Source organism: Ruditapes philippinarum, unplaced genomic scaffold, assembly GCF_026571515.1.
Source record: "Ruditapes philippinarum isolate M1 unplaced genomic scaffold, ASM2657151v2 ctg3420_1_1_1_1, whole genome shotgun sequence".
Classification (NCBI taxonomy): domain Eukaryota; kingdom Metazoa; phylum Mollusca; class Bivalvia; order Venerida; family Veneridae; genus Ruditapes; species Ruditapes philippinarum.
This window is the reverse complement of record NW_026857272.1, coordinates 96,536-122,989: the sequence shown is the minus strand read 5'-3', so window position 1 is coordinate 122,989 and position 26,454 is coordinate 96,536. Positions and strand designations below refer to the sequence as shown.

Here is a 26,454-nt window from a genome sequence, read left to right as displayed (position 1 = left end):
AAAACCAAAGGTTGAGACCATGCCATGTTCCCTCAGAAATCCCCCCTTTAATGTACCTGCACTGTACACATCCCCGGATACTTTCTGATCGGAAACACTGCATTGATATGGCAGTGTGAAGACAAGAAGATGCTCTCACTGCCCCGGGGAATGGCCTGGGTGACAATGATTACTGACTGGGGCATAATATGGTGCAGTCAGTGAATCAATTGGACAAATCATTAAATGTTGTAAATGATGGCATTCAGTGGCGAGAAACATCAATATGCAGCGCGCTAAAGTACATATGTATGTTTAAATGCACATTAGGTGTTTATAACTTGAAGAAAATAACACTAAATGTAAAATAATTTTATGAAGGTAGCAAAATGTACGAAAAGTAGTATTTTGACTACCATATACAATATATTAAATAATTATAATTGTACCTATTGTTAAAATGCGTAAACAAAAAGCGCAAAGATGGCTCAGCTATATGGCCAAAGAGCTGTTACGTACATATCACCAAAGAAGTTTTTAGATATACTTAATGGTTCTTTCCTAAATAAAAAAGGAAAAATCGGAACAGCATGTTCAGGAATGCATATAATTATAAATTTAGCCTACAACACCGTTTTTTTGGACAAAACAATTGATTATCCGTTATAGTTTTATTTCACAAATATTATCAAAGAACTGTAGATTGTGATATTATGAATATCTATTTTTATATTTATTTATTTTTCCCAAAACAAGGTAAAATCGTCATTTTTTTTATTTCATCGAATGTGTCATTTAATTTGAATTTTATTTCTCTTTACTACATGCAAAGTGCTTCACTAACTAAGTTAACAGTTTTGGCATACTGTGATAATATATTGATTTGATAATATCACGCCTTTTTAGTCCATGACTGATCATAAGCCTATGTACATTAATTGTCGTTCGAACAAGTTATATACACTAATAACCTGATTTTGTATATTTGGTATGATTTTTACGTTTCCATGTTAAATGACACAAGAGGTAATGATTTTATTCAAGTGAACCAGGAGCCTGAGGAGTTAATAACAATTTGCCAATCCACCAGCAATAACTGATGGACATGGTACTTATGTATTGAACTATAATATTGCATTGCATGCAAAATTCTATAATTATGGTTATTAATGATTAAAAGATATCACACTGGTTAAAACCCATCTACCCCTTTTAGAATGAATATTAGCCCAAGGATTTACAACGGCCGTGTTATATTTCAATCTCTCATAAATTAGGGACCGTGTGTTCGTATTTCATGCAGAACATTTTTGCACTTCCTTCATCACAGTTGCTGTACTGATCAAGGGAAGTAATCGCTACGAGAAGTGTAGTGTAAAGCAACGGTTACTTTCCCTTGACTTTAGAAATGTTGAATGGTACCTAAACTATAACTATTGGCTTTTAAGCGCGGGAAGATATTTATTTGATGTGTATAGATCAATTTGTTTGTATACACCATATGAAGCATATAGTCATTCTAAACATGAGAATATTTCTTAAAACCATATTCTAATGAACTTCAACAAAAATGTATGCTTCCTCTGTGCCATGGGAGTCTTGATGGGCATGCCGGACTCCGAACAGTTCCCTCTCCAACATACAGGCTCATACATGTGAACTCTCCCACTTTTAGTGAAAGACTCCCACTTTCTGCAGCCATATTTTCAAAGATTTTTCTTAAAATAAGGGGTATTTTCACAAATTCAAGAAATCTCCCTCCTTTTTATGTCAGAAATTTCTTCTTTGCCTATAGCAAATTCTAAAATCTCCCTCTTTTTGAAGAAAAATCTCCCACTTGATCATCAAAAAAAGTTCACATTTATGCAGGCTATCTTGCCTTACTCGCCGAAGAATAAAGTTCGCAAGGACAATGCTTGACCATATGTTATGCTTGTTATATCATTTTAAAGACATTTAAAAAAATTTAAATTTGATCAAAATTCAAAAATTGACCATTTCTCAACGACTTTTTTTGGCAGGGCAAATTCTCAAGTTGAAAATTGACCCAGGTTCAGTTCTCAACATTTAAAAATGACCCATGTGTCAATTTTAAAAGGGGTTAAAATTTAATGCTACATCGGCGCTAAGCGTAAAATGCCTGTTCAAAACGAATACCTACTTAACCCTTTCACTGCCATTGGGAGGCTTATGCCGTCCCTGTTATTTTCGGCGTATTTGCCATATGGACGGCTTTAGCCGTTTCTATAATAATAATAGTAATAATAATAAATTAATAATAATAATTATAATAAAAATAATAATAAATATAAAGAAAATTATACCATCGACAATAATTATTATTATACTCACAGATTTGGAAACATATATAATTATTATAATACTAATAATAACAAATAATAATAATTATATTAATTAATAATATAGTAATTTCTTAGAAAACCCTCTGGCAAATAGGTGATCAATAAAACAATAACCCTCTGGCAGCGAAAGGGTTAAAAACCTTAATTGTAGCTTAATTAAACATTTATATTATTCGATTTGGGAAATTAAGTTTATTTTTAAATACAATACTTTTTGTAAATACAAATACATATATTTTAATTAACTATACCGACCTTCAGTAAGATATAAGTGGATAGCTTCATCACATGAAAGAATCTAGTTCTTACTTCCATAAGTTTATATATGTCGCTTTTATTTTGACGTTGTGCGACAGTAACAGTACTGTCGTGGAAGTTTCTTTAGCTAGAAAGAATCAAAAGTTGCTAGATCTATTCATTTCCAAAGAGGTGAGGGGCAAGTGGTTTGAAGTCCGATTCCTCGCAGGGACGATATACATAATATAAATATACATAATAAATACTTATGTAAAAATAACATAATAGTGATGATGCAATATATCAAAGACATTTAAAATTTGCATCTGACATCTGGATTATACAGATCTAAAAACTAATTTAAGTATTTATCATGCTAATATTTAATAACTTGGAAACTGTGCGTGTGGAAATTGCTGCAATTCGTTGTTTCTAGTTCACACTTTAACCTCAACTTTTTGCGTTCTCGTAGAACCCTATAGATTGGAAACACATGAAGAAAGGTAACACAAAAGAAATTACACCGTAGGGGAACTTTCCAGAAGATTCCAGCAGCGCGTGAACATCTTGTTATCGCCAAATATGGTAGCACCCCACTGTGCGCCTCACTGGAGTTACTTCCCTTTATTTATTGATCATTACGATAATACCTGCGTAAATAGATGACATCTAAACATATGTGGCTTTTATTTTAGGTTTATCACATTCATCTAGTCATTCTCTCGGAAAGAGATATTTTGATATATTAACAATTCTTATACTTTTAATACAAATTCAAATAAATTCAAAGTGAAAGTAGAAGCTCTTCAAAGGAGGATTTCGTTACAGTCATTCTGTTTCTTCCGGTTGTCAAAAGCGTGAGGATTTACACATTTTAAAGGTAAATAAAACATACAAGTTTAATATGGACATGTGAAAAGAATATAAGCACATATCTTACAATGATTGCTTATTTTTGAAAATTTTAGAAAAGGCTGATCAAAGCAGATCTGACAAAATGTTTCTCGTACTTTATGCATTTCGTACCCACAGGGATGACAGTGTTGACATAGGGGTCTAATCCAGGAGATTGCCGACATTTAAAGATTTAAACAATAATTTTATTCATTATCTACTTTAATATAAGTTTGCAAATATTTATATGGTAAGACGGACGAAACACTCAAAATAATTACTGAAATTTGTATAAATTTTATTTGGCATGGATAGCATAATTATGAATTAAGCGCCTGAATTAAGTACTGTAAATGTGTAATGATTTTTCATCTGAGGGACTTGTTAATTTAATTTATTCTATGTTCATTTTTTTTTAATTTTAGTAAATAGGGTTTAGTACTACATTCAAATTATAACCTTGCATTACTTGAAAAAAAGTATTATAAATTTTCATTATCCATGTGGCATGTCTGCAGCTGGACTGGTCATTACTAGTTTCAGTGTAGCTATTGTCTTATTGATGTATTAATATAGTTCATAATTGTATAGTTTATAATTGTATAGTTTATAATTATATAGTTTATAATTGTATAGTTTGTAATTTGCAGATGAGTGTTACTGAATTGAAAGAAGATGGAAATGCCAAGTTTAAAGCAGGGAATTATGAAGAGGCACTCTCGGTATACACAGATGCCCTCCACTTTGGGGATATAAAAGACACTGACAAAGCTGTCATTTATAAAAACCGTTCCATGTGTAACCTGAAGCTTGAGAAATATAAAGAAGCAATTGATGATGCATCTGAATGTAAGTTATTAGACATGTTTCTTATACATGTATACAGTAAACAGGGCCCTGTTTGTGTTACCATGGTTATTCTATATCACAGGGAACACATGTTTAGCAGAATAATATAATAAAACTTATGCTCTAATTGTAGAAAATATTTTAGGATTGCGATACATATTAAAGTATTTGAAAATCAATGGAACATGAATTGAAGTTGGAAGACCTTAAGTCTAAGTCCTAACAACCCTCGTACCTGTACCCATTAGGTCATTGCTGACCAAGATTAGCCAGCACATCATTGTTGTCTGATCATTATCTTAAACTGTTTGCTGTTCAATTAGTGCTTGTTTTGAAATTTTCCCTAAAATGATACATGTATATGTTTTTTATTCTTACAGCTCTAGAAATTTGCCCGAATGATCCAAAGGCTCTGTATAGAAGATGTTTAGCTTACGAGAAATTGGGGCATCTAGAAGAGGCATACAAAGATGCAGCTTTCATGTTAAAAATAGACCCGAAAAATGATGCAATCAAACCAGTCCTGAAGAGGCTTACACCTGTAATGAAAGAAAGGGTATGTGAGAATATTTTATCAATTAAAGATAAAAGAATTCCAATTTTTGATAAAACATTGTTTAAAAATAATATTACTACATCATTGAGGGTGTACAATAGTCATAGGAGACTGTTTGACATTGACTGAATAGATAATCAAATGAAACTAGTTCTGTAAAGTTTATCTCAAAAATATTGTCAGTAATTTTAATAAAAATAAATAATTATCTTTATGTTTTAGGCTAAGATGCAATTAAGCCAGCACAGAGAACAAAGTAACACAAATGTTTGATGTATTGTTTGATTCAATGATTATCTTTTATGTTTTAGGCTAAGATGCAAGCCAGCACAGAGAACAAAGTAACACAAATGTTTGATGTATTGTTTGATGTCAATGCTGATAATGAAAAGAGATTGCAGGTAACTTTTCTGTGAATGAAATTTATACTTTTTCTGAACAGTGGAATGGAGTAACTCTTTGATAAAGTCAATGGAATGACATTATTGTTAGGGCATGTGAGTAAGCTTACATCTGAAGTTAGATATAAGTATATTTTCCTGCTGGGAGGTCCATGGCTAAGTGGTTAAGTTTTTTTTTTTAATTTTAACCCCTCACTGCTATATGTTCGATTCCCATCAGGTAGATTGGAGTTTTTACACCTGAGACCTCCCACCAATAAAGCTGGAAAATTGCCATATGACCGTTGCAGTACTGATGTGACCTAAAACCAAACAAACAAAAATTAACCCCCCAAAAAAATCCTAACATTTTCCAGCACAGGTGCATATTCCAGTCTGGTATGTAAGTAACAGTGTTTGACAAAAGCCCTCACATCCAAAAATGACAAGGGGACAAGATCCCTCCAGTGATTCAAAACATATAAATCTTAAAACCAGTCATAAATGAAGTGAATGCTGGCCAATATGCTTTATTTTCAGTGTGGAGGGTAAACAAACCAAACACACATATGGAAGGAATATATGTGATCTCGATGTAAAACAAATATATATACATTCATGATTGAAGTGCATTGGAAAAAAAGATGGTTAACTTATATATTTACAATTTTATATTTTCACGGGATGACTTTTGTCTGTATCACATAAAGAACAGGCCCTGATTTGACCCTTTTATAGCCTTTACTGTTAGAAATGTTTCAAGTTATTTGAAACGGAAATTTCAGTCAGTTCTCAAAATGCAGATTTAAACCCTAGTCTTGCTGTTTGTACCTATTATCATGCATTTTTTACTTATATTCTGTTATTTTACTACTTATTTGTTTTGTGCAGTGGTGTTACACTGTTTGTGTACAATGGTGTCACATTGTTTGTGTACAATGGTGTCACACTGTTTGTGTACAATGGTGTCACACAGTTTTTGTACAGTGGTGTATCATTGTTTGTGTTCAATGTTACATTGTTTGTGTACAATGGTGTTACACTGTTTGTGTACAATGGTGTTACATTGTTTGTGTACAATGGTGTCACACTGTTTGTGTACAATGGTGTCACACAGTTTTTGTACAGTGGTGTTACATTGTTTGTGTTCAATGTTACATTGTTTGTGTACAATGGTGTTACACTGTTTGTGTACAATGGTGTCAAACTGTTTGTGTACAATGGTGTTACACAGTTTGTGTACAATGGTGTCACACAGTTTGTGTACAATGGTGTTACACAGTTTGTGTACAATGGTGTCACACAGTTTGTGTACAATGGTGTTACACTGTTTGTGTACAATGGTGTTACACTGTTTGTGTACAATGGTGTTGCACTATTTGTGTACAATGGTGTTACACTGTTTGTGTACAATGGTGTTGCATTATTTGTGTACAATGGTGTTACACTGTTTGTGTACAATGGTGTTACATTGTTTGTGTACAATGGTGTTACACTGTTGTGTACAATGGTGTTACATTGTTTGTGTACAATGGTGTTACATTGTTTGTGTACAATGGTGTTACACAGTTTGTGTACAATGGTGTTACACTGTGTGTGTACAATGGTGTTACATTGTTTGTGTACAATGATGTTACATTGTTTGTGTACAATGGTGTTACACTGTTTGTGTACAATGGTGTTACACAGTTTGTGTACAATGGTGTTGCATTGTTTGTGTACAATGATGTTACATTTTTTGTGTACAATGGTGTTACACTGTGTGTGTACAATGGTGTTTTACAGATTGTGTACAATGATGTTACACTGTTTTTAGGATCTTAGTGTTTTAGTTGTGCAAATTTGAAACAAAGAAAACTGAAAAACAATTTCTTTTTTTCCAGGCTGGAAATAATTTAGTTGTTCTTGCACGAGAGAGTGGAGGAGGTGAGATTATCGTGCGACATGACGGAATAAAAAGACTGAAAGAGTTTCTCATGAATGAGAAGAACCCAGATTTCCTGCAAGCTGGCATCCGAGCATTATCATGTCTAACAAATGAGAACAGACCAAGGGTATGTTGGATCATTATCACACATAATTTCTATAAAATTGAAGGTTTATTTTTTTGCTTCTTAATAAGAAAAACTTTGAGCTATTGCTACAGTCAGGTTGTTGTTGTTGCCATCCAGAAACTGTACTGTTAGCCTTTGGACAAGACTTTTCAGTAGACTAGACTGAACTTGATATTGGCTCTTGAATGACCCTGGCCTTCAAGGCCAAATAGGTCATGGCCAAGTTCTTCGTACTTGGATATATCAATCTGTTGCACAAGACCTTTGAGTAAATCAAATTATCAATGACCATGACTTTGAAGGTCAAATTATGATTTTTTTTTGTGCTATGATTGGCTATAACTTTGTTAGTTGTGAATGGATTGTCTTCATAATTGAGCACAACTCAGTAACCTTACGGACAAAAGAACACTTATGACAAAACTCACATTGATGATAAATTCAAACATGATTTTGACATTTGTATGACCTTGACTGTGAAGGTCAAATATGAAATTAGAATTTGTTCAAAACCATAATGTTTTCTATGGCAATATTCTTTCTTTGATGTTTTTGAAGTTATAAGTCAGAAAAAGTTAAGTGTTGTCCCTGCCTTGCGGTGGCTCTATTTATTATCAATGATATTTTTGGTCAATCACCATTATTATAGCCAATCTTATGAAATATATTACTAATTCAACACAACTTGACAAGAAACTTTACAGCCATTGTTTTAGTAAGCTTATAGCTTCCAACATAATCAAACTATAATAGATTAGTATCAACTAAAACCAACTGGTCAGTTTTGTGTTACAAACAGGCTGCTGTGTGATATTTCATTGTTGCAGCCTGTGATTGTTTTCACCATTTTTGCAAAAACCCCTGCATTCTAAATTGAGAAAATTTAGATTGCTAACCATATGAAAATTTAAAAGTTTTAAAACACACTTTTTTTCTAAACATTCACTTTTTTTTAGATGAAAGTCCAATGAATAAGTGAATACTTTTCATAAATAGTCGAGTATTCAAGTTGATATGTATTGGGAAATCTGTGCAATTTTTGGAATTTTCAAAAGGAATTAAGTAATCAGTTTTGTCATTTTAGAAATAACCTACCTGTATATTTGCACTCTATTTTATGAAAAGAAAATTAGTTGCAGCACAAGTTTTAGCACAGATTATAGTGTTTAAGTATGGTGGAATTTTATTAGTATTGTTATCTATGAATGATTTTTTCTAACAGAGTGAAATGGTGTATCATGAAATTGGTGTGGTTAGATTAGGTCAGTTAATGGCGATGCCTGTTGATGGATTGTCAACATCAGTGGCCCTACTTCTCCACCATATGATGCTGTCTATCACAGAATATAGCGTCTTCAAGGGTAAAATGGATGCCTATGATGATAAAAGGCGTCAGGGTGATCCTTGTATACGACCCAAATGGGAGATTGGTAAGTTTTTCCTTGCAAAACGTTTTTAGGATATTTTAGTTATAAACGTTAATTAACATTTGAAAGCTTTATGTAAAGTTAAAAACTTTGCGTAAAACTCACTTAGTTTTTATTTAAATTTCATTCTTATTATACCCCCGCACAACAAAGTTGTAAGGGGGGCCCCGCACAACAAAGTTGTAAGGGGGGTATACTGGAATCAGCTTGTCCGTCCGTCCGTCCGTCCAACGGTTTTTTCTTGTCCGCCCAATAACTTAAGATTCCTTTGACCCTTAGTCTTCATATTTGGCATGGAGGTTAGTCATGATTAGTAGATGACCCCTATTGATTTTGAGGTCACTAGGTCAAAGTCACAGGGGCCTTGACTTCAAAAAGCTTGTCCGCCCAATAACTTAAGGTTCCTTTGACCCTAAGTCTTCATATTTGGCATGGAGGTTAGTCATGATTAGTAGATGACCCCTATTGATTTTGAGGTCAAAGGTCAACGTCACACGGGCCTTGACTTCAAAAAGCTTGTCCACCCAATAACTTAAGATTCCTTTGACCTACAGTCTTCATATTTGGCATGGAGGTTAGTCATGATTAGTAGATGACCCCTATTGACTTTGAGGTCACCAGGTCAAAGGTCAAGGTCACAGGGGCCTTGGCTTCAAAAAGCTTTTCCGCCCTATAACTTAAGATTCCTTTGACCCAGAGTCTTCATATTTGGCATGGAGGTTAGTCATAATTAGTAGATGACCCCTATTGATTTTGAGGTCACCAGGTCAAAGGTCAAGGTCACAGGGGCCTTGACTTCAAAAGCTTGTCCGCCCAATAACTTAAGATTCCTTTGATCTACAGTCTTCATATTTGGAATGGAGGTTAGTCATGATTAGTAGATGACCCCTATTGATTTTGAGGTCACCAGGTCAAAGGTCACAGGGACTTTGACTTCAAAAAGTTTGTCTGCCCAATAACTTTAGATTCCTTTGACCCACAGTCTTCATAATTGGCATGGATGTTGATCATGATTAGTAGATGACCCCTTTTGATTTTGAGGTCACTGGATCAAAGGTCAAGGTCATAGGGACTTTGACTTCAAAAAGTTTGTCCACCCATTAACTTAAGATTCCTTTGACCCACAGTCTTCATATTTGGCATGGATGTTGATCATGACTATAAGGTGACCCCTATTGATTTTGAGGTCACTGGGTCAAAGGTCAAGGTCACAGGGACCTTGACAAAAAAAAGCTTTTCTTCTCAATTGCTAAAGAATGTCCAGTCCGCAATGTATTGATTTTGACATTTTCACATTTGAAGCATGTAGAATACATAACTTAGCAATGCACTGGCTTAGTAACCTCAGATTTGGCAGGGAGGTTGTCCTTGAGCTCTAAATGGCCACTGTTGATTCTGACAAAGTGGTATGTGGGGGTATTCACGCCATGATAGTGGCAGTTCTAGTTATTTTTATTTTATATGAAATGTACTGCTTCTATATGAATTATTCTCGAATTTTTTTTTCAAATTAACCCCTTGTTATGTGCTCCACCTTAATCCTCATGTTATCCATTGTTCAATGTGAGTTAATCACTAGGTGAATTATTATGTATTTGAAATACTCTCTATATTCTCTATTTGAATTATTTTCTATTTCTGTTTTCCTCTATTTGAATTATTTTCTATTTCTGTTTTCCTCTATTTGAATTATTTTCTATTTCTGTTTTCCTCTATTTGAATTATTTTCTTTCAATGGAATTCTATTTCATTTACATGCTATTTGAAGTATTTCCTGTTTCAATTATTCTTTATTTCATTTATTCCCTAATGAATCTATTTAATTTATCCCCTATGTCAGTTATTCCATGTGTCAATTATTCCCTATTTCAATTACTGTATTCCTAGAAAAGATTTCGCGCGTTTTAAGTTAGCGCTTTTCGCGGTAGGCATAATTCAGCTAATCTTTATAGCCGTGAATATGTCACTTATAACAAATCTGCGAACATTTCTAGCTTCAACCAAATATAACATAAACGTGCAGAATATTTATTATAATCTACTTACAAAAAAAACATATAAACACAGGAGCTATAGAAATGTGTAAAGAATTATTTATGTATATATTTGACACTAGTTTGCACACATAGTGAGAAAGGTAAGGAAATATGAAAGTGTTCACGGAACAACCGTCCGTGTTCGACTAGTCAATAGATGAAAAGGTATCGAGTAACGTTGCGCTTTAGGCGCGACTTGTCAAAAAAAAGAAAGAATTAAAAGTACTCAACAGGCAAAGTCATGCATCCAAAACGTAGCCTTCAAAAACTGTAATTTAGGTCGTACCAAAAACTGTAATTTAGGTCGTACCAAAAACTGTAATTTAGGTCGTACCAAAAACTGTAATTTAGGTCTTACCAAAAACTGTAATTTAGGTCATAGCGACTTAATATTCGCGGAATTCGCGGTTACTACAAATCCGCAAAAGTTTGTCTCCGCGAAAATGCCGACGTTGTGAAAAACGCGAAATATTGTATCCGCAAACATTTCTAGAAATACTGTATTATCTGTGCTAGTTAAATCCATTTACTAAGCTAAATGTTATTTATTTTATTGATAGATGAGTATCAGCAGAAGTTTTTGGATGAAGTTTTCCATGGCCTTATCAAAATGTTGCAGCATATAAAGGTATCAGCATGCGGCAGGGATGCTTCAATGGAACTTATGTTAAAAACTGTGACCAGAAAAACGGGTGTTTGGTGGACGAGAAGATTTATAGAATCTAATGGTCAGTTTTATTAGAAGATAAACAACTGATTGTTACTGTTAATTGCTTGATTTTTCAAGTACCGCCTCCGTGGTCGAGGGGTTAGAGTCGATGACTTCTAATCCAGTTACCTCTCTGGCATGGGTTCGATCCCCGGGAGATGCTTTGGTAGTTTAGCGAGGAGGAAGGTAGTCTAGTACTGGTGTAACTCTCCAGGAACGATGGTTAGGAAACTACCCGCCTATATGACTGAAATACTGTTAGAAAAAGGCGTAAAATGAAAACAAACAAACAAACAAAATCTTCGTTCAAAGCACTTGCCTCTCATTGCTATAGATTCTTTCATGTGATGAGGTTATCCAGCTAGCATCATGTTGCTGGTTCTACTCTGGGTGCCCACTCCTGTCTGAAATAATACATGGAGGGATACCTGGAAAGTCTCCATATGATCTTTACAGTGTTGTTACATTATAAACCCCATTAGAAAAAATCCATATAAAACTGAAGTTGTGAATGTGCACTATATGAATTGAGTAGAGGAAAAGCGAAGTAAATTTTATGTTTTGATAATCTGAAATTGTCCAGAATTATGTTATAGTGGCGATATATATGTTATAGTGGTTTTGTATAAATATTCTGCATTCTTGGACATATAAGGTGTTACCTGTTGTGGTTTCAAGTGTATAAACTGAAAACCACGAATGCCATGTCTACACACATATTTATAGAATTCAACTAAAAAAGTATGACTGTGTATGATGGCTAGTTAAAGTTTACTTTCTCATTTACTAGATATAAAATGTTATTGTCTTTTTGCTATCATACTAATGGTTAGTATAATGTCTGATAAATGTTTTTGTTATGTGATTACAGGTGGTGTTGAAGGATTACTCCTGATAGCAGGATCAGTAAAGCAACATGAATCTCTACCAGTAACAGATCAATCCAGGATGCATGCATCATTACTACTCACAAAAATATGGGAGGATCTGATTGGAGACAAGGAAAACGATATATTTAAAGAGAAAGTGAACGGGTTTTTCCAGTATGTAATTGTAAATCATATAAACAGAACATATTAAAGCTCTTTTTAGTTAAAGTAATATAATAGGTTTTCAATTGTGGACACAGCAGGTCAATTAAAGTCTGTGTCAAGAAAATTCAATGATTGCCATTAATATGCCTGTGGTGTTTAAGATACAAATTTATTAAATATAGACATAGTTACCATTTTGGCCTAAAGATTTTTATAAGACTCCAAAGTTAAGAGTTGAATTATTTTGTATAAGGAGAAAGATGAATATTTCTGTTTAGAAACTGATTTTATTGAAGGGTTTGATGTCTATCTGATTTGTTGCCTTGTTACTTCAGGGAATTATTTTCAACAGAAGATTTGGACTCGAAGGTGGAGGCTGTAAGAGCCATCTCTATGCTACTGCAGGGACCATTTGAGATCGGCAATATGATCCTCGGATTTGAGGGGGTTAATGGTATCATGTTAGCTTTAGCGCAGAGTGACCGTGCAATTCATCAGGTCAGAACAGATTTTCAAATGCTTAAAAAAATCAATATATGAATCATTCTAAAATGCAAGCTACTCATTGGTAAATTTTATTTGAATCTGACCAATTGGAGAGGATATCATACTGGTTAATCAGTCTGTTAAGATTGTTGTTAAGGTTAATCAATTAAATAAGTGTTTATCTGTGTTTTTCATTTAGACCTTTAACAATACATATTTTAAGAATGCTGTATTTACAAAGTTAAAACTGTGTTTAATTATGTTTTAATAATTGTGGATTTAAAGCATGTTAGATTGTTAATGGGCCTTTAATTAAATGTTTGTTTATTTTTCAGCAAATAGCAGTGGAAGCTATTGTGCACTCAGCATCAAAGAAAGACCGATGTACCGGACTTCTCACAGAAGCTGTTCCGGTTTTGAAGCATTTATATCATAATGGAAATAATGATAACATCAAAGTTCGAGCATTAGTGGTATGTATTTGTCAATTGTTTGTATAAAGATATTTTACCGTTGTTCCAGAAACTCTAGGATGTTTCTCACTATTCTTTTTTCAAATAGACTGTGTTATCAAGTGGAATATAACACCATGCTGACTAAGAAGAAGAATGTATACCTGCGATATAACATCAGAATATCTGGTATTTTTACAGGGTCTGTGTAAACTGGGATCATTTCAAGGATCAGATGCAACCACACGACCTATGGCAGAAGGTTCCACTATAACATTAGCTAAAGCTTGTAGAAAGTAAGTTGATTATTTATGCTGAATCTGCTAAATTTTCATAATGGACTCATCCAGTTTGACTACAATATTAGCTTCTGGCATGCAAGTTGTTCCTGTACAAAAGCAGTACCCATATTTTTTCGTTAAACGCTTGATTTTTACTTGCATTCTTTAAAAATTTATATTACATCACAAGATGTGTGAACCAGACAAAATCTAAGTGTCAGTTCAGCAGTAGATATAAAAAGTTTTCATTTAAATCAATTTCACCTCGTCCTGTATGTTGTCAAAACGTGACCTTGTAAATATTTAGGGATTCTGTTGTTGCACACATGCACATAAATCCTTGCCTATGAGGCCTGTAAAATGGTTTTTCAAATCACTAGCTGTATACAGATAAGTGAGACATACAACAAAAACTTGTTTAAATATCAGAATTTTGCCTTATATTACCATATAAAATAAATGTATGGCTTTAATGAGTAAAATATCATGCATACATGTACTAGTACTTCATTGCATGTAAATACAATGTACATTGGGAAAACGGTAATAGTACCATCCTGTATATCTATTTTCCTCTGCGAAAACGGTGTCTTCAATGATACATCTATAGACCATTTCCTTATTTTCTAGATTTTTAACTAACCCAGCTGGAGATATTCAGATGAAACAATGGGCGACAGAAGGTCTTGCATATCTTACACTGGATGCTGACGTTAAAGAAGAAGTTGTCAATGATCCTAAGGCGCTAGCAGCTATTATACAGGCTGCCAAGGTTATAAACTGTTTTATTCTTGCACATCAGACAGGATTTTTTACTGCTTTTACCAGTGCTAGTAAAAAAACAACATTTTTTCACCCCCTGTGTAAGACAAGTGCCTTTTGTGAAATGATGTTATTTAAACTGCCTTTTATGAATGAATTGCTTGCATAAACTTGGCAATGCTGCTACTTTGAAAATATACTGTTTGAATTCATTGACTTAAGTAAAAAAAAAATCCATTTAAAATAACTTTCTTTTTTTTTTACAGAATCCAAGCCAGAGTTTGGTATATGCTGCAGCAACATTGTTTGTTAATCTGACTAACAGTTTTGACAAGCAAGAAATGTCCCCTGAGATGGTTGAACTTGCCAAATATGCCAAACAACATGTACCAGAAGAACATGCCAAGGTAATTACATCTTTTTGTTGCACATCATGCACATGGGTGAATTCCAAATTTAAGATTTTCAACTTAAACCCTGCTAGAATCAAAAGTGATTAGCATTTACAACAAGTATTGAGCCCTGGCCAGCCTGCTCTATACTAGTGGCTGGCTAAATATTCATCTTGATACCCCTAAAATAAATATTGAACTGTTTCAAAAATTGAAACTGGATTAGTCCATTTAAGAGATTAAGAATATATCAAGGTTTAATGTAAATAAACATGTACAGCCTATTCCTTAAGAAGAAATAATGTTTAATGAATGTTTTTCTAGATTTTACTTGTTTTCTAGGATAAAGAGGAGTTTGTTACAGAAAGGATACGTAAATTAGTGGAGGCAGGCATGATAGGATGTTTGTTATCATTGTTTAATACAGAAAGTAACAACACGAGGGAACAAGTCTCAAGGTAAAATACCTTTCTTGCTAATTAGATGTCATAGCATTTCAAACATTTGTTTTAACTTTATATAAGTGGTTCTTTTTCTTTTAATGTGGCTCTTTATTAAGGCTGAGGCTAGTATCCAAGTGAAAAAGGTATGTGTTATTAAAACATGAAATTTGTAAGTGTTTGCTAAATGAAACAGTTTTTGCTATGAAAGAAAACAATGTGAAAATTCTCCCTACAATACAGGCAATGTTCACCTTATGGATAAATATATTCAAATTAAATGTTTTCACAATAATGATGTGCAGTGCCTATTGAGTAACCAGAAATCACAGTATTAGCAAAATGAAAAAAAATTAAGAAAAAGGCAAATGCTATATTACAGTATGGGAAAAAGTTACTTGTCATGTAAAAGTGAAAAAAATAGATAAGAGTTAAAAAAATTTGGTTGTTACTTTTTCTGTCATAAACATTGATATAACTGTCCCCACATGTGACAAAATAAAGAAACATCTACATACATGTGTTTTTCAATGATCAAGTGGGAGATTTTTTTTTCAAAAAAGAGGGAGGTTTTAGAATTTGAAATAAACAAAGAAGGAAGTTCTGACATCAAAAATAGGGATATTTCTTTAATTTGTGAAAATACCCATTTTAAGAAAATCCTTGAAAATATGGCTGCAGAAAGTGGGAGTCTTCCACTAAAAGTGGGAGAGTTAACATGTATGCATTTAATCACAAAAGAATAATTGGGCAAAAAATTCCAAACTCTGATCTAAAAATGATCCCTGAAATATTTTTAAATTTTCCATAAAAATGATGACTGGACAATGGTTTTGTTCAGTTTAAATTATTAACAAGTCCATTAAGATATTTAGCGTGGGGTGGATTTATTAGTCCCCTACCGGTTTAACCGGAGGGGACTTTAGGTTTACCCTCCGTCCGTCTGTCCGTCCATCCGTCTGTCCGTCCGTCAGTCTGTCTGTCAGTCCGTTAGTCCGTCCGTCCACAGAACTGGATCCCGCGATAACGCAAAAAGTTCTGAAAATATTTTTATGAAACTTGATATATGGATAGATGGCAGTATGGAGATTATGCACGTCTTTTTTTTTTCTTCCTATGTTGAAAATTCTGGTTGCTATGGCAACAAATAGTCTGAAAATATGGCAAATTTTACACATTAATTGGATCCGGTGATAACTCAAAAAGTACTGAAAATATTTTTATGAAACTTGAAATATGGGTAGATGGCAGTGTGGAGATTATGCACATCTTTTCCTTTTCTTCCTATGTTGAAAATTCTGGTTGCTATGGTAACAAATAGCCTGAATTTCAAGATTTCTGATTTAAATTTTACAGCTTTTTCTCTATAAGTTCTTTATTTCTTAAGGTGTTTACTTCAAACGTTAAATATAAGTTTCTGGTCATCAACCACATCATATGTGACAAGGTTTACAACTCTAGCACAAAAATTATCAATATTACCTCCCTTTAACTTAGAATTTTTATGAAAAAAAAATTGTTTCTTTTTTTAAATAACTTCTTTATTTCCTAATGTATCTACTTCAAACTTCATATGTATGTTTCTTTTTATCACTCAACATTTTTGAGAAGGTTCAAATACTCTAGCAAGACTATTTCCAGAATTATGTCCACCTTGAACTTAGATTTTTTTCGAGAAATTTGTATTTTTCACTCCAACTTCTTCATTCCTTATAGGATTTACTTTAAAATCCCACATAGTAATAATATGACAAGGTTGTATAAACATAATTTCCTTACTAGGTAGGGAAACTAAACACATTACTGTGATATAGACATTAGACAAACTTAGAACTCAAAAGATTTAAGTTCATTCATGTCATTCGTTCACTGGTAAAATTGAATGGCCAATGGCCCATCAGAATGTTGCTGGGGTTCTAACCGGTAGGGGACTTATGGATTGCTTGCAATACTATGATAATTGCTTGTTACTATAGCTATATGGATGAATTTACAGATTTTATGTATGTATTTGTTCAGGGTATAAATTACATTTATCATTTTCCAGGGTATTTATAACAGTTGCCAATAATGAAGCATACAGGGGTCAGATAGTACAAGCTGGTGGTGTCAAGGTAGGCTGCTTACATATTATTACAAAACTGTTGTTACTGATACCTGTTTATTTGTCAACCTCCACAATGAAGTTATGGGTACAAAGTTATTCAAACAAATCACTTTATTATTAGAAAATGCTGTGCTGATGTTTTGTACATCTGTATCCTGCAGATTAAGGAGTTTTAACTCAATTACTAAGGGCTGAATGTAGTTTACAGATTATCAGTGTAAAGCTGGAAATTGGCTTGTGTAAAATGTCTGATATCTGTGTAACTAACAAAAATAAAAGTATTCTATTTTCATTTAAGTTAGTGAAGTTATTACAAATTTATTATGAGTATCTTTTAAATCCTAGCCTGATTGATGTGACTGAATCTACTGTTGCTACATGCTATCTAATCATTGTCTGTACTGTTCAATATTTGATCAGTACTCATGTTGAAAATCGCCCTAAAATGATATATGGTCTTGTTGAAAAATGATCCATTTAAGATATTTAGCGTGATAAGGGTTAAATGTTTTTGTTAAATAGGTTGTTACAAGTTATAATAATCTTTCTTTGACAAAATAGTACTAGTGCCATGACAAAATGTATTATAGCCAACTTAAGAGATTAAGTTGCCTCTTAATGATTCGGTGAAATGCCAAAAGTGTTTCATTATAATTTGTTGTCTGGCATGGAATAGTTTTATATAAACTTGTATATTTAGCTAACATTTACTAGGATAACATTGAGGTCACCAAAGCATTATTAGTAGTTTTTAGCTCACCTGTCACAAAGTGACAGGGTGAGCTTTTATGATCGCTTTGTCCGGCGTCCGTCGTCCGTAAACTTTTACTTTAAATGACATCTCCTCATAAACCACTAAGCCAATTTCATCCAAACTTCACAGGAATGTTCCTTTGGTGGTCACCTTTGAAATTGTTCAAAGAATTTAATTCCATGCAGAACTCTGGTTGCCATGGCAACCAAAAGAAAAAACTTAAAATATCTTCTTCTAAAAAACCCAAAGAGCTAGAGCTTAGATTTTTGGCATGAAACATCTTCTGGTGAGTGTTTACCAAGTTTGTTCAAATAAAAGCCCTTGGGTCAAAATTGGCCCCGCCCCAGGGGGTCATTGATTTTCCCTATATGCATATAGTAAAAACTTAAAAAAATCTTCTTTTAAAGAACCAAAAGAGCTAGAGCTAAGATATTTAGCATGAAACATCTTCTAATGGATGTCTACCAAGTTTATTCAAATAAAACACTGGGGTCAAAATTGGCCCCGTCCCAGGGGGTCATTGATTTTCCATTTATACATATTGTAAAAACTTAAAAAATCTTCTTTTAAAGAACCCAAAGAGCTAGAGTTTAGATATTAAGCATGAAACATCATCTAATGGGTGTTTACCAAGTTTGTTCAAATAAAAGCCCTAGGGTCAAAATTGGCCTCACCCCGGAGGTCATTCATTTTCCCTATATGTGTAAAACTATAGCAAAAATTGAAAAATCTTCTTTGAAAAAACTCAAATAGCAAGAGTTTAGATATTAAGCACGAAGCATCTTCTAGTGCATGTCTTCAAAGTTTGTTCAAATAAAAGCCCTGGAGTCAAAATTGGTCCGCCCCGGGGGACATTGATTTTCCTTATACGAGTATAGCAAAAACTTAAAAATCTTCTTTTAAAAAACTCCAATAGCTAGAGTTTAGATATTAAGCATGAAACATTTTCTAGTTGTCTACAAAGATTGTTCAAATAAATGCCCTGGGGTCAAAACTGGCCCTGCCCTAGGTGTGTCATTGTTTTTAACTATATGTGTAAAGAAAAACCTTTAAAAAATCTTCTTTTAAAAATCCCAACGAGCTAGACCTTAGATGTTTAGCATGAAACATCTTCTAATGGTTGTCTTCAAAGTTTGTTCAAATAAAAGCCCCGGGCTTTAAACTGGCCCTGCTCTGGGGGCCTATGTACAGGTGAGCGACTTCAGGGCCATCATGGCCCTCTTGTTTAATTTTCCATCAGAGATGTTTAATTGAAATATAACAGACATTTTTCATATATTTTTCATTCCCCAATCCTTTTGTGAACAGATTTTATTCTGCTTAATGAGGATATTTAAAAGTCTTGAAATTAGGTAAAATGGTCAAATAAAAGCTATATATGATAAAATGTGTTGCATATAATATAAAACATGTTGCATTTATTCTATTATTCTTTATGCAGGTTTTATTGAGTCTTGCATTAGAGAAGAACACAGATCTAGGAAAGCAGGTTGCAGCTCAAACCTTGGCCAAACTTGCCATTACACAAGATCCAAACATAACATTCACCGGACAGAGAGTATGTTGTTGTTTTAATTATCACTGTGCTAGATGTGTAATATATTGTATTTTCCAGAAACGTAGAGCTATATCAACCTACATGTAGTTTGGCCAGACTCTATACTGTTGGCTGTTCCCACCCCCTTTTGGTGTCAAAACTTCTAAAATATCAGTGGTATCATAGTATTATATTCAAAGACAGTTCAGTTTGGTGGTTTCTAATTAAATTTATCATCCCAAATTACTTAAAAATACATGGATAAACTGGGAATTATTTTTAAAAATTGAGCTATTTTCAGGTGTGGTTCCCATTAATCATAAACTTTAAGATTGGCCATTATTCTTTTTTTCTTTATGGATTGTCTTCAACTTGGACACAACAAATCTTTGAACAGGACCTTCAAGTACATCAGACTGAACATGACCTTGACCTTCAAGGTCAAATGCTTAAATTTTGATGGATTTTTTTTAATTAGCTATAACTTTGTTATTTATGAATGGATTGTCTTCATACTTTTACACAATTCCTTTGGACAATTCCTTGATGTTAACAAAATTGATTTTGATCTCAATCATCAGTGACCTTGAAGATCAAATTATCAAACTTTGTTTGATCTTTGCAATAATTGACTATAACTTTGTTTCAGCATGGTAAAAGTTTAACAATAGGATTTAATGACTTATCAATGTAGATAAAACAATTTTGTAATTAGATATTCTGATATTTATAGATGTACGAAGTTGTTCGCCCACTGATATCATTATTGGATGTAGAAAGGACTGGTCTACAAAACTTTGAGGCACTTATGGCACTGACTAATCTGTCTTCCATCAGTGATTCAGTGAGGTAAGATCATTGTTCTCCCCTATGATTTTTAATTTATCCCAGATCTAACTTATGTAAGATATTTGTTATTCCAACGGTTTAATATTTCATCCCAGATCTAACTATAGTTTTCATTACTGATAATCAAATGTCAAGAATTCAACGAAAAAAATAAATACTTTTTGTATAATAGCAAAAGGGCAATGCATAATGAATATCAAATTAATAAATTTAACTTTCCAATACATAATAACAAAGATACAGGGGATGATCCAAAATTACATAGACATTTCATGTAATTGTTATATAGTTCAACTCATTGTATACAAAATAACACTATTGATGAATTGGAAAATTTCCAGCATATTTTTACAAACTAATAGAAAAAATAGCAAGTTTCTGAAAAAGCTACATATGCTCTACCATTAACATACATCCTTTTTTGTGAAGAGACCACTTTTTGACACTCACAAAAGCTGTCTCTTAATACAATGTTGACTATAGTTATTTCATGAAATAAAATACTTGAAAGCTAGGTATCAGAACATTATGATGTTTTATCTGTTATATATTGATGTTACCTCAATGCAAGCATGACCTATAATATATTTCAGACAGAGAATAGTGTCTGAGAAAGGTGTTCCTAAGATAGAGTATTATATGTTTGAAGATCATGATCTCATACAAAGAGCTTCTATTGAATGTATGTGTAATATGGTGATGAATGAAAATGTAAGTATCACAATTTGTTGTTGTTTCACTTTATGATTTGTTGTGCATTGACAATCTTTATGACGGCCATATCAACCTTGTCAGTACATTATGGGCAGAATTTACTCTTATCAGAAGTTTAATGTTTAAATTTCTATATATGTTCATGCCTTGTTAGACATTTCTCAAGTTGACATTCTATAAGTAACAGATCCCTGTGAAGAAGTGACAGATCCCTGTGAAGGTGATGATAATTATTAATAACCTGAGAAAGATAATTTACTGAGGCTTGAGGGGGGTTAACATTATGTACTATCACCCTCACAAAGATCTGACCATTTTTAATTTCTAGAAAATTACATTTTAACTACAATTTTTCTTTTAATATCAGTGTAAGAAGGAAAAATATAATTTTCAGTTGTTAACTTTATGTCAAATGACCTTTGTCCTCTAAAGCAACTGTTACAATAGATTTGTCTGTACTGAAAACTTGAGTAAACTATCCAGCCTGTATATGGGGGTAATATATATACTTGTAAATTTTGTGTTTAAACAGGTAGCTAAATCGTATGATAAAGAGAATGACAAAGTGAAGTTTATGGTGTTAAAGTGTGCTGATGAAGATGACAAATGTGTGCGTGCTGCATCAGGTGCCCTGGCTATACTTACAGCAGACAGCGAGATTGTGTGTAAAAAAATACTACAGGTATTACCTATGATCTTGTACTGAGTTTCCTTTTTTATAACACTTTAAAAAAATTCAGAGTATACAGTAAACTCCGCTTATAACGAACTCATTGGGACATTCAAATTCTGTTTCTTATATCCGGAGTTCCATGTAAGCATATAGCGAATTAGTTCCTTGTATCAGGAGTTTTTATAGCGAACAGATTTACATATAACGAACTGATTGTTAAACATCATCCTCCATTTTGAAGAGCATTTGATTAAGAATAATTAGTCATTTATTTCTTTTTTAGACACAATACCCGAGAGCGTACATTTTGGAATTGGAAAATCCTTTGCTATTTTAGTTTTAGTTTTACTCCCTTTCTCAATTTCTCATAAAATACCATATTTTGTTTCTTAACTCAGTGCTTTTCGTTTCCTTATTTTGTTTCTTAACTCGGTGCTTTTCGTTTTCTTTCCATGAATAAGAATAAACAAGATTTTCCATTTTCCTTCCTTTTATATTGAATATCTTCTATTATATTTTTAGGGTGACTTTTATTTATGAAATATATAGATTTCTTTTCATTTCAATCAAGCATACTTTGTAGTTTTCTATGGATTATGTTTGCAAGCATGCGTAATTATGTTGAAAACCGATTATAAAGATTATCATAGATATATTGAATTACATACAACAATAAACAGTACATTCTGCGAGTTTTAATAAGTGCCAATGAAAATGAAAGTTAAAAATGCGGGATATATTTACGAATAGCCGATATTTGGAGTTTGTTATAAAAGTGTAATTTTCTGCACTGTTAACTAAATTGGGACTAAGAAATGAGTTCCTTATAAGCGATAATTCTTTATAACCATGTTCGCTTTAACCGTATATTTTTATATTAAATAAAGAAGGGCAAAATTCGGGCCAAAATAAATTATTCCTTATAACAGGAAGTTCGCTATAACCATGTTGGCTATAAGTGAAGTTTACTGTATTGTTTTGCACCTAGTCATTCATCAGGTTTTATTGGTGAAACTATCATGCCTAGATCTTAGAATGTAGCATTGCCTTGTTGGCCTCTACAGAATTAATATGAATTATGCCCCTTGGGTTATTATTGGCCACATCCCAGGGCTCACATAAGTCGTTATAGTCTTGTATGAAAAAAAGACAGTTACTAGTAAATCTTATTTTGTGAAACTACATTGCCTAGAGTTTAAATTTTTGTCATGTTCCATTGCCTTGTTGGCCTCTATTAATTCATGCTATTGGGGCCAATATTGGCCGAACCCCAGGGGTCACATGTTTTATATAGACTAACATGTGTATATAGGAAAACTTGGTTCAGTCTAAACACGTGAAACTACAACGTCCAGAGCTTGGATATTTGGCACGTAGCATTTCCTTATGGACCTCCACAATACTAGTACAGATGTGTTACAGAGGTCTGTCTTAAAATTTAGCAAAACTAAAATAGTTACAATAAATTTCTTTAATTACAGGTAAACAAATGGGATGAGCTTTTAATGGCGGTGATAGTGAATGAGTCACCAGAAATTCAGCACCGTGGCTGTTACATCATCAGAAATATGGTACAGACTAGTAAAGAAATAGCAGAGACAGTTCTGGAAGGCCAGGTATTAACTTTACTTATTTAGTATATTATATGTTTTTACCTATAAGACATGCAGTCATGTGCAGGATAATTTAAAACTGAGCTGTTCATTTGGCATCTGTGGAAAATTGGTTAAAATTGTTGACTTTAAACTATTTGCCCCTCATTACAGTGAGTTCAAATCCTGCTTGAGACCGACATGATCATCATATTTCAGTTTTGAGCCATAAACTGATCTTTAGAAAGTATAGACATTAAATGACAATAAAAATTGAGAAAAGGGTCAACATTTAACATGATCAACCCTTACTCTGCTGTTACAGTATAACACAAATGCCTTTCACTAAATTTGGAGTCTATTTGATTCAATATAAAGTTTTATAGTCTTGTTTGTGAATGTATTGGTGGTTAAGGTCTGTAATAGTTACTTTAACACTCATAGGGTCATTTCTCAAAGTATGTACTCTTTCATGGTCAGAAAATGTCTAACTTTGTATTATACTTAAAGGTTAAGTAGTTTAAATACAATTATCATTCAGTTCTACCATTTTCATTAACTTGTAGAGAAGAAATCTTTATAAATGTTTACTGTTTGTGGTAGGTGTTGGATGTTTTGATGGCAGTATCTGTGTTGGAGGCACCAGATCGTCAGCCAGCCAGGAAATGTTGTAAGGAAACATTACAACTGGCAGAAGAATACAAGATTATCCAGGAGAATCCAAATAAGTGATAAAAAACTTGTGTAAACTCATAACAGAGTTGTGTAAACTCATAACAGAGTTGTGTAAACTCATAACAGTGTTGTGTACTCATAGCAGAGTTACCTACCCTTTTAGTGTGCCAAATGGATAAATCCCAGCTTGAGAAATGTTTTATCCTGGAGAAAGGAAATCTAATATTTAAAAGCAGCATGCTGTAAAGATATTGGAGGTGTTTAATAGACTACATGATACCAATTTTAGCACAGATTCTGTGGAGAAAAATAACTGACAATTTTTAGGTGTATGGTTACTTCAAAAGTTATCTACATTGAAAAATGAAAACAGAAAAAGTGGTTTAACTAGTTACATTACTGTAACAAGCAGTTTTTAGTTTGTCTAAAATAGTTGAAATTTTTGGGGTAAAATTGAAAAATTACCTACAACAAGAATGGCAGTTTCTGGCATACATATCAAATTTTTATTGGTCTACCATGACACTACACTTGAGTGTTTTCTTTCCTATGATCTGATTTCGACTTTTATTTTCTTTTTTGTGAGTTTATTTGTTATTTATAGTCATGACAAAGATGGACAGCTATTATTTAAATCATATTCATTTACATAGAAATAACAACATTAGTCTGCCATAAATGCATCAAAAACTATGGTTAGCTGAAATTCATTGAAATCATTTTATCATTATATAATTGGTGCTAAATACATTTTCATTGTTTTGTCCTCAACATAGTTTGTCTTTGGAAAGATTGAAACAATTCCTAAATATACTTGGCAATGATCGTAGGAGGTAACTAAATGGGTTACAAAAACTTTAGTCATCTTTATGCATCTCTTAGCTCCAGCAGGTGAGATGCTGCTTTAATGTTGCAACAGTCCAAGGTTAGTCAAAGTCATCTTACCTGTTTCTGTGCCTTATGACCTACAGTATGCTTTGTGTGGTGTGCCTTAAAAGTAACAAACTTGGTAATGATACAGGTGTACAATGTATAGAACTATAGTCTTAAATTTCTTTTCTGAAAAAATAAAGCCGGAAAATATACATTGTTGATCACAGTTTCAGTCTGTATCTGTAGACAAAATATTATGTCATGTCATTTGATCACATCAGCATTTCTTTGTACAGTAGTTGTCTAGTTATGAATAATGTTTGCCTACAATATGCCAATTTGCTTTTTTTAATATTTATTGTATGAGTGCAATATATACAATATGCATATGATATTTATAAATGTAAGAGTGTTTTATATTTATGATGTAAAGTAAAAATTACATACAGTCAAAGTAGCATGTCTCCGATTCATAATTTTCATGTCATATAAACAAAACTGGCAATTTTCGCCTAATGAAATTAAAACATGCATAAAAATATGCATGAAAAGACCTATCACCATTAGTTCGAACAAGATAAAATCATTCATGTAGTGTAAATATTCATGTGCTTAATAAACTCTTTATATTTTTTTCATATGGAAATTTGTTAACTCATTTTAAGATGTGTGGCTTTTAATGAAGGGTATCTCAAATCACATGAAAAACACCTGTGAAGAGACCATCATAATATTCCTTAAAATCTGCTGTAAGTCACCTCTAGTAAATAAGAGCATCCATGGCAGCATGGTTAAGGTTGTTTACTTCAAACCGCTTGCTCCTCATAGCCCAGTTCAAATCCCATCAGGGTCTTCAGATTCTTTGAAATGGGGGAGGGGCTTTTTTCGCTTCCTATCAGTGTCTTCAGATTCTTTGGACTCCGGGGAGTGGGGGGTACATTTGCGAATCCTATCAGGGACTTCAGATTCTTTGGACTACTCGGGGGAAGGTGGCAGGGCTCTTCCACCATTTACATGCAACAGCTGTGAAATATCAAATTTCTAACTGTTACACTGCTGAAATTACTTGCTGATTTTTTTTCCTTCCGTTTAAGATGTCCATTGTGAAATGAACTGGATTTCTGTATCGAAACAGTCCTGCCCAACTAAATGAACTTCACTGTACTGGTAGCATAGGCTAGTCGTTAATTGGAACAATTGTAGTCTGTCTGTGTATGAACCACTAACATACCATGTTCATTTTTAGCTTTACTTTTTCAAAAACTTTTTTTGAGTTAATGCAACAGTCAGGTCATTCCCGTTGCCATTGCCATCCAGAAGCTTTGAATATTGACATGTTTTTTGTAAAC

General features: G+C 33.1%; 1 protein-coding gene across 1 annotated transcript; it reads left to right on the top strand.

Annotated features, from left to right (window-relative positions):
- Positions 1-3,192: 3,192 nt before the first annotated feature.
- Positions 3,193-25,562, top strand: LOC132749243 (protein unc-45 homolog B-like). Its single transcript, XM_060738964.1, has 21 exons — positions 3,193-3,459; positions 4,124-4,322; positions 4,703-4,878; positions 5,190-5,279; positions 7,142-7,312; positions 8,535-8,742; positions 11,336-11,503; positions 12,356-12,527; positions 12,854-13,016; positions 13,340-13,477; positions 13,658-13,752; positions 14,368-14,509; positions 14,766-14,906; positions 15,234-15,349; positions 17,379-17,445; positions 19,634-19,750; positions 20,463-20,578; positions 21,172-21,289; positions 21,825-21,974; positions 23,447-23,581; positions 24,161-25,562. Exons 2-21 carry the CDS (start codon positions 4,124-4,126, stop codon positions 24,287-24,289), a joined length of 2,811 nt encoding a protein of 936 aa, XP_060594947.1. The 5' UTR covers positions 3,193-3,459; the 3' UTR covers positions 24,290-25,562.
- Positions 25,563-26,454: the final 892 nt, after the last annotated feature.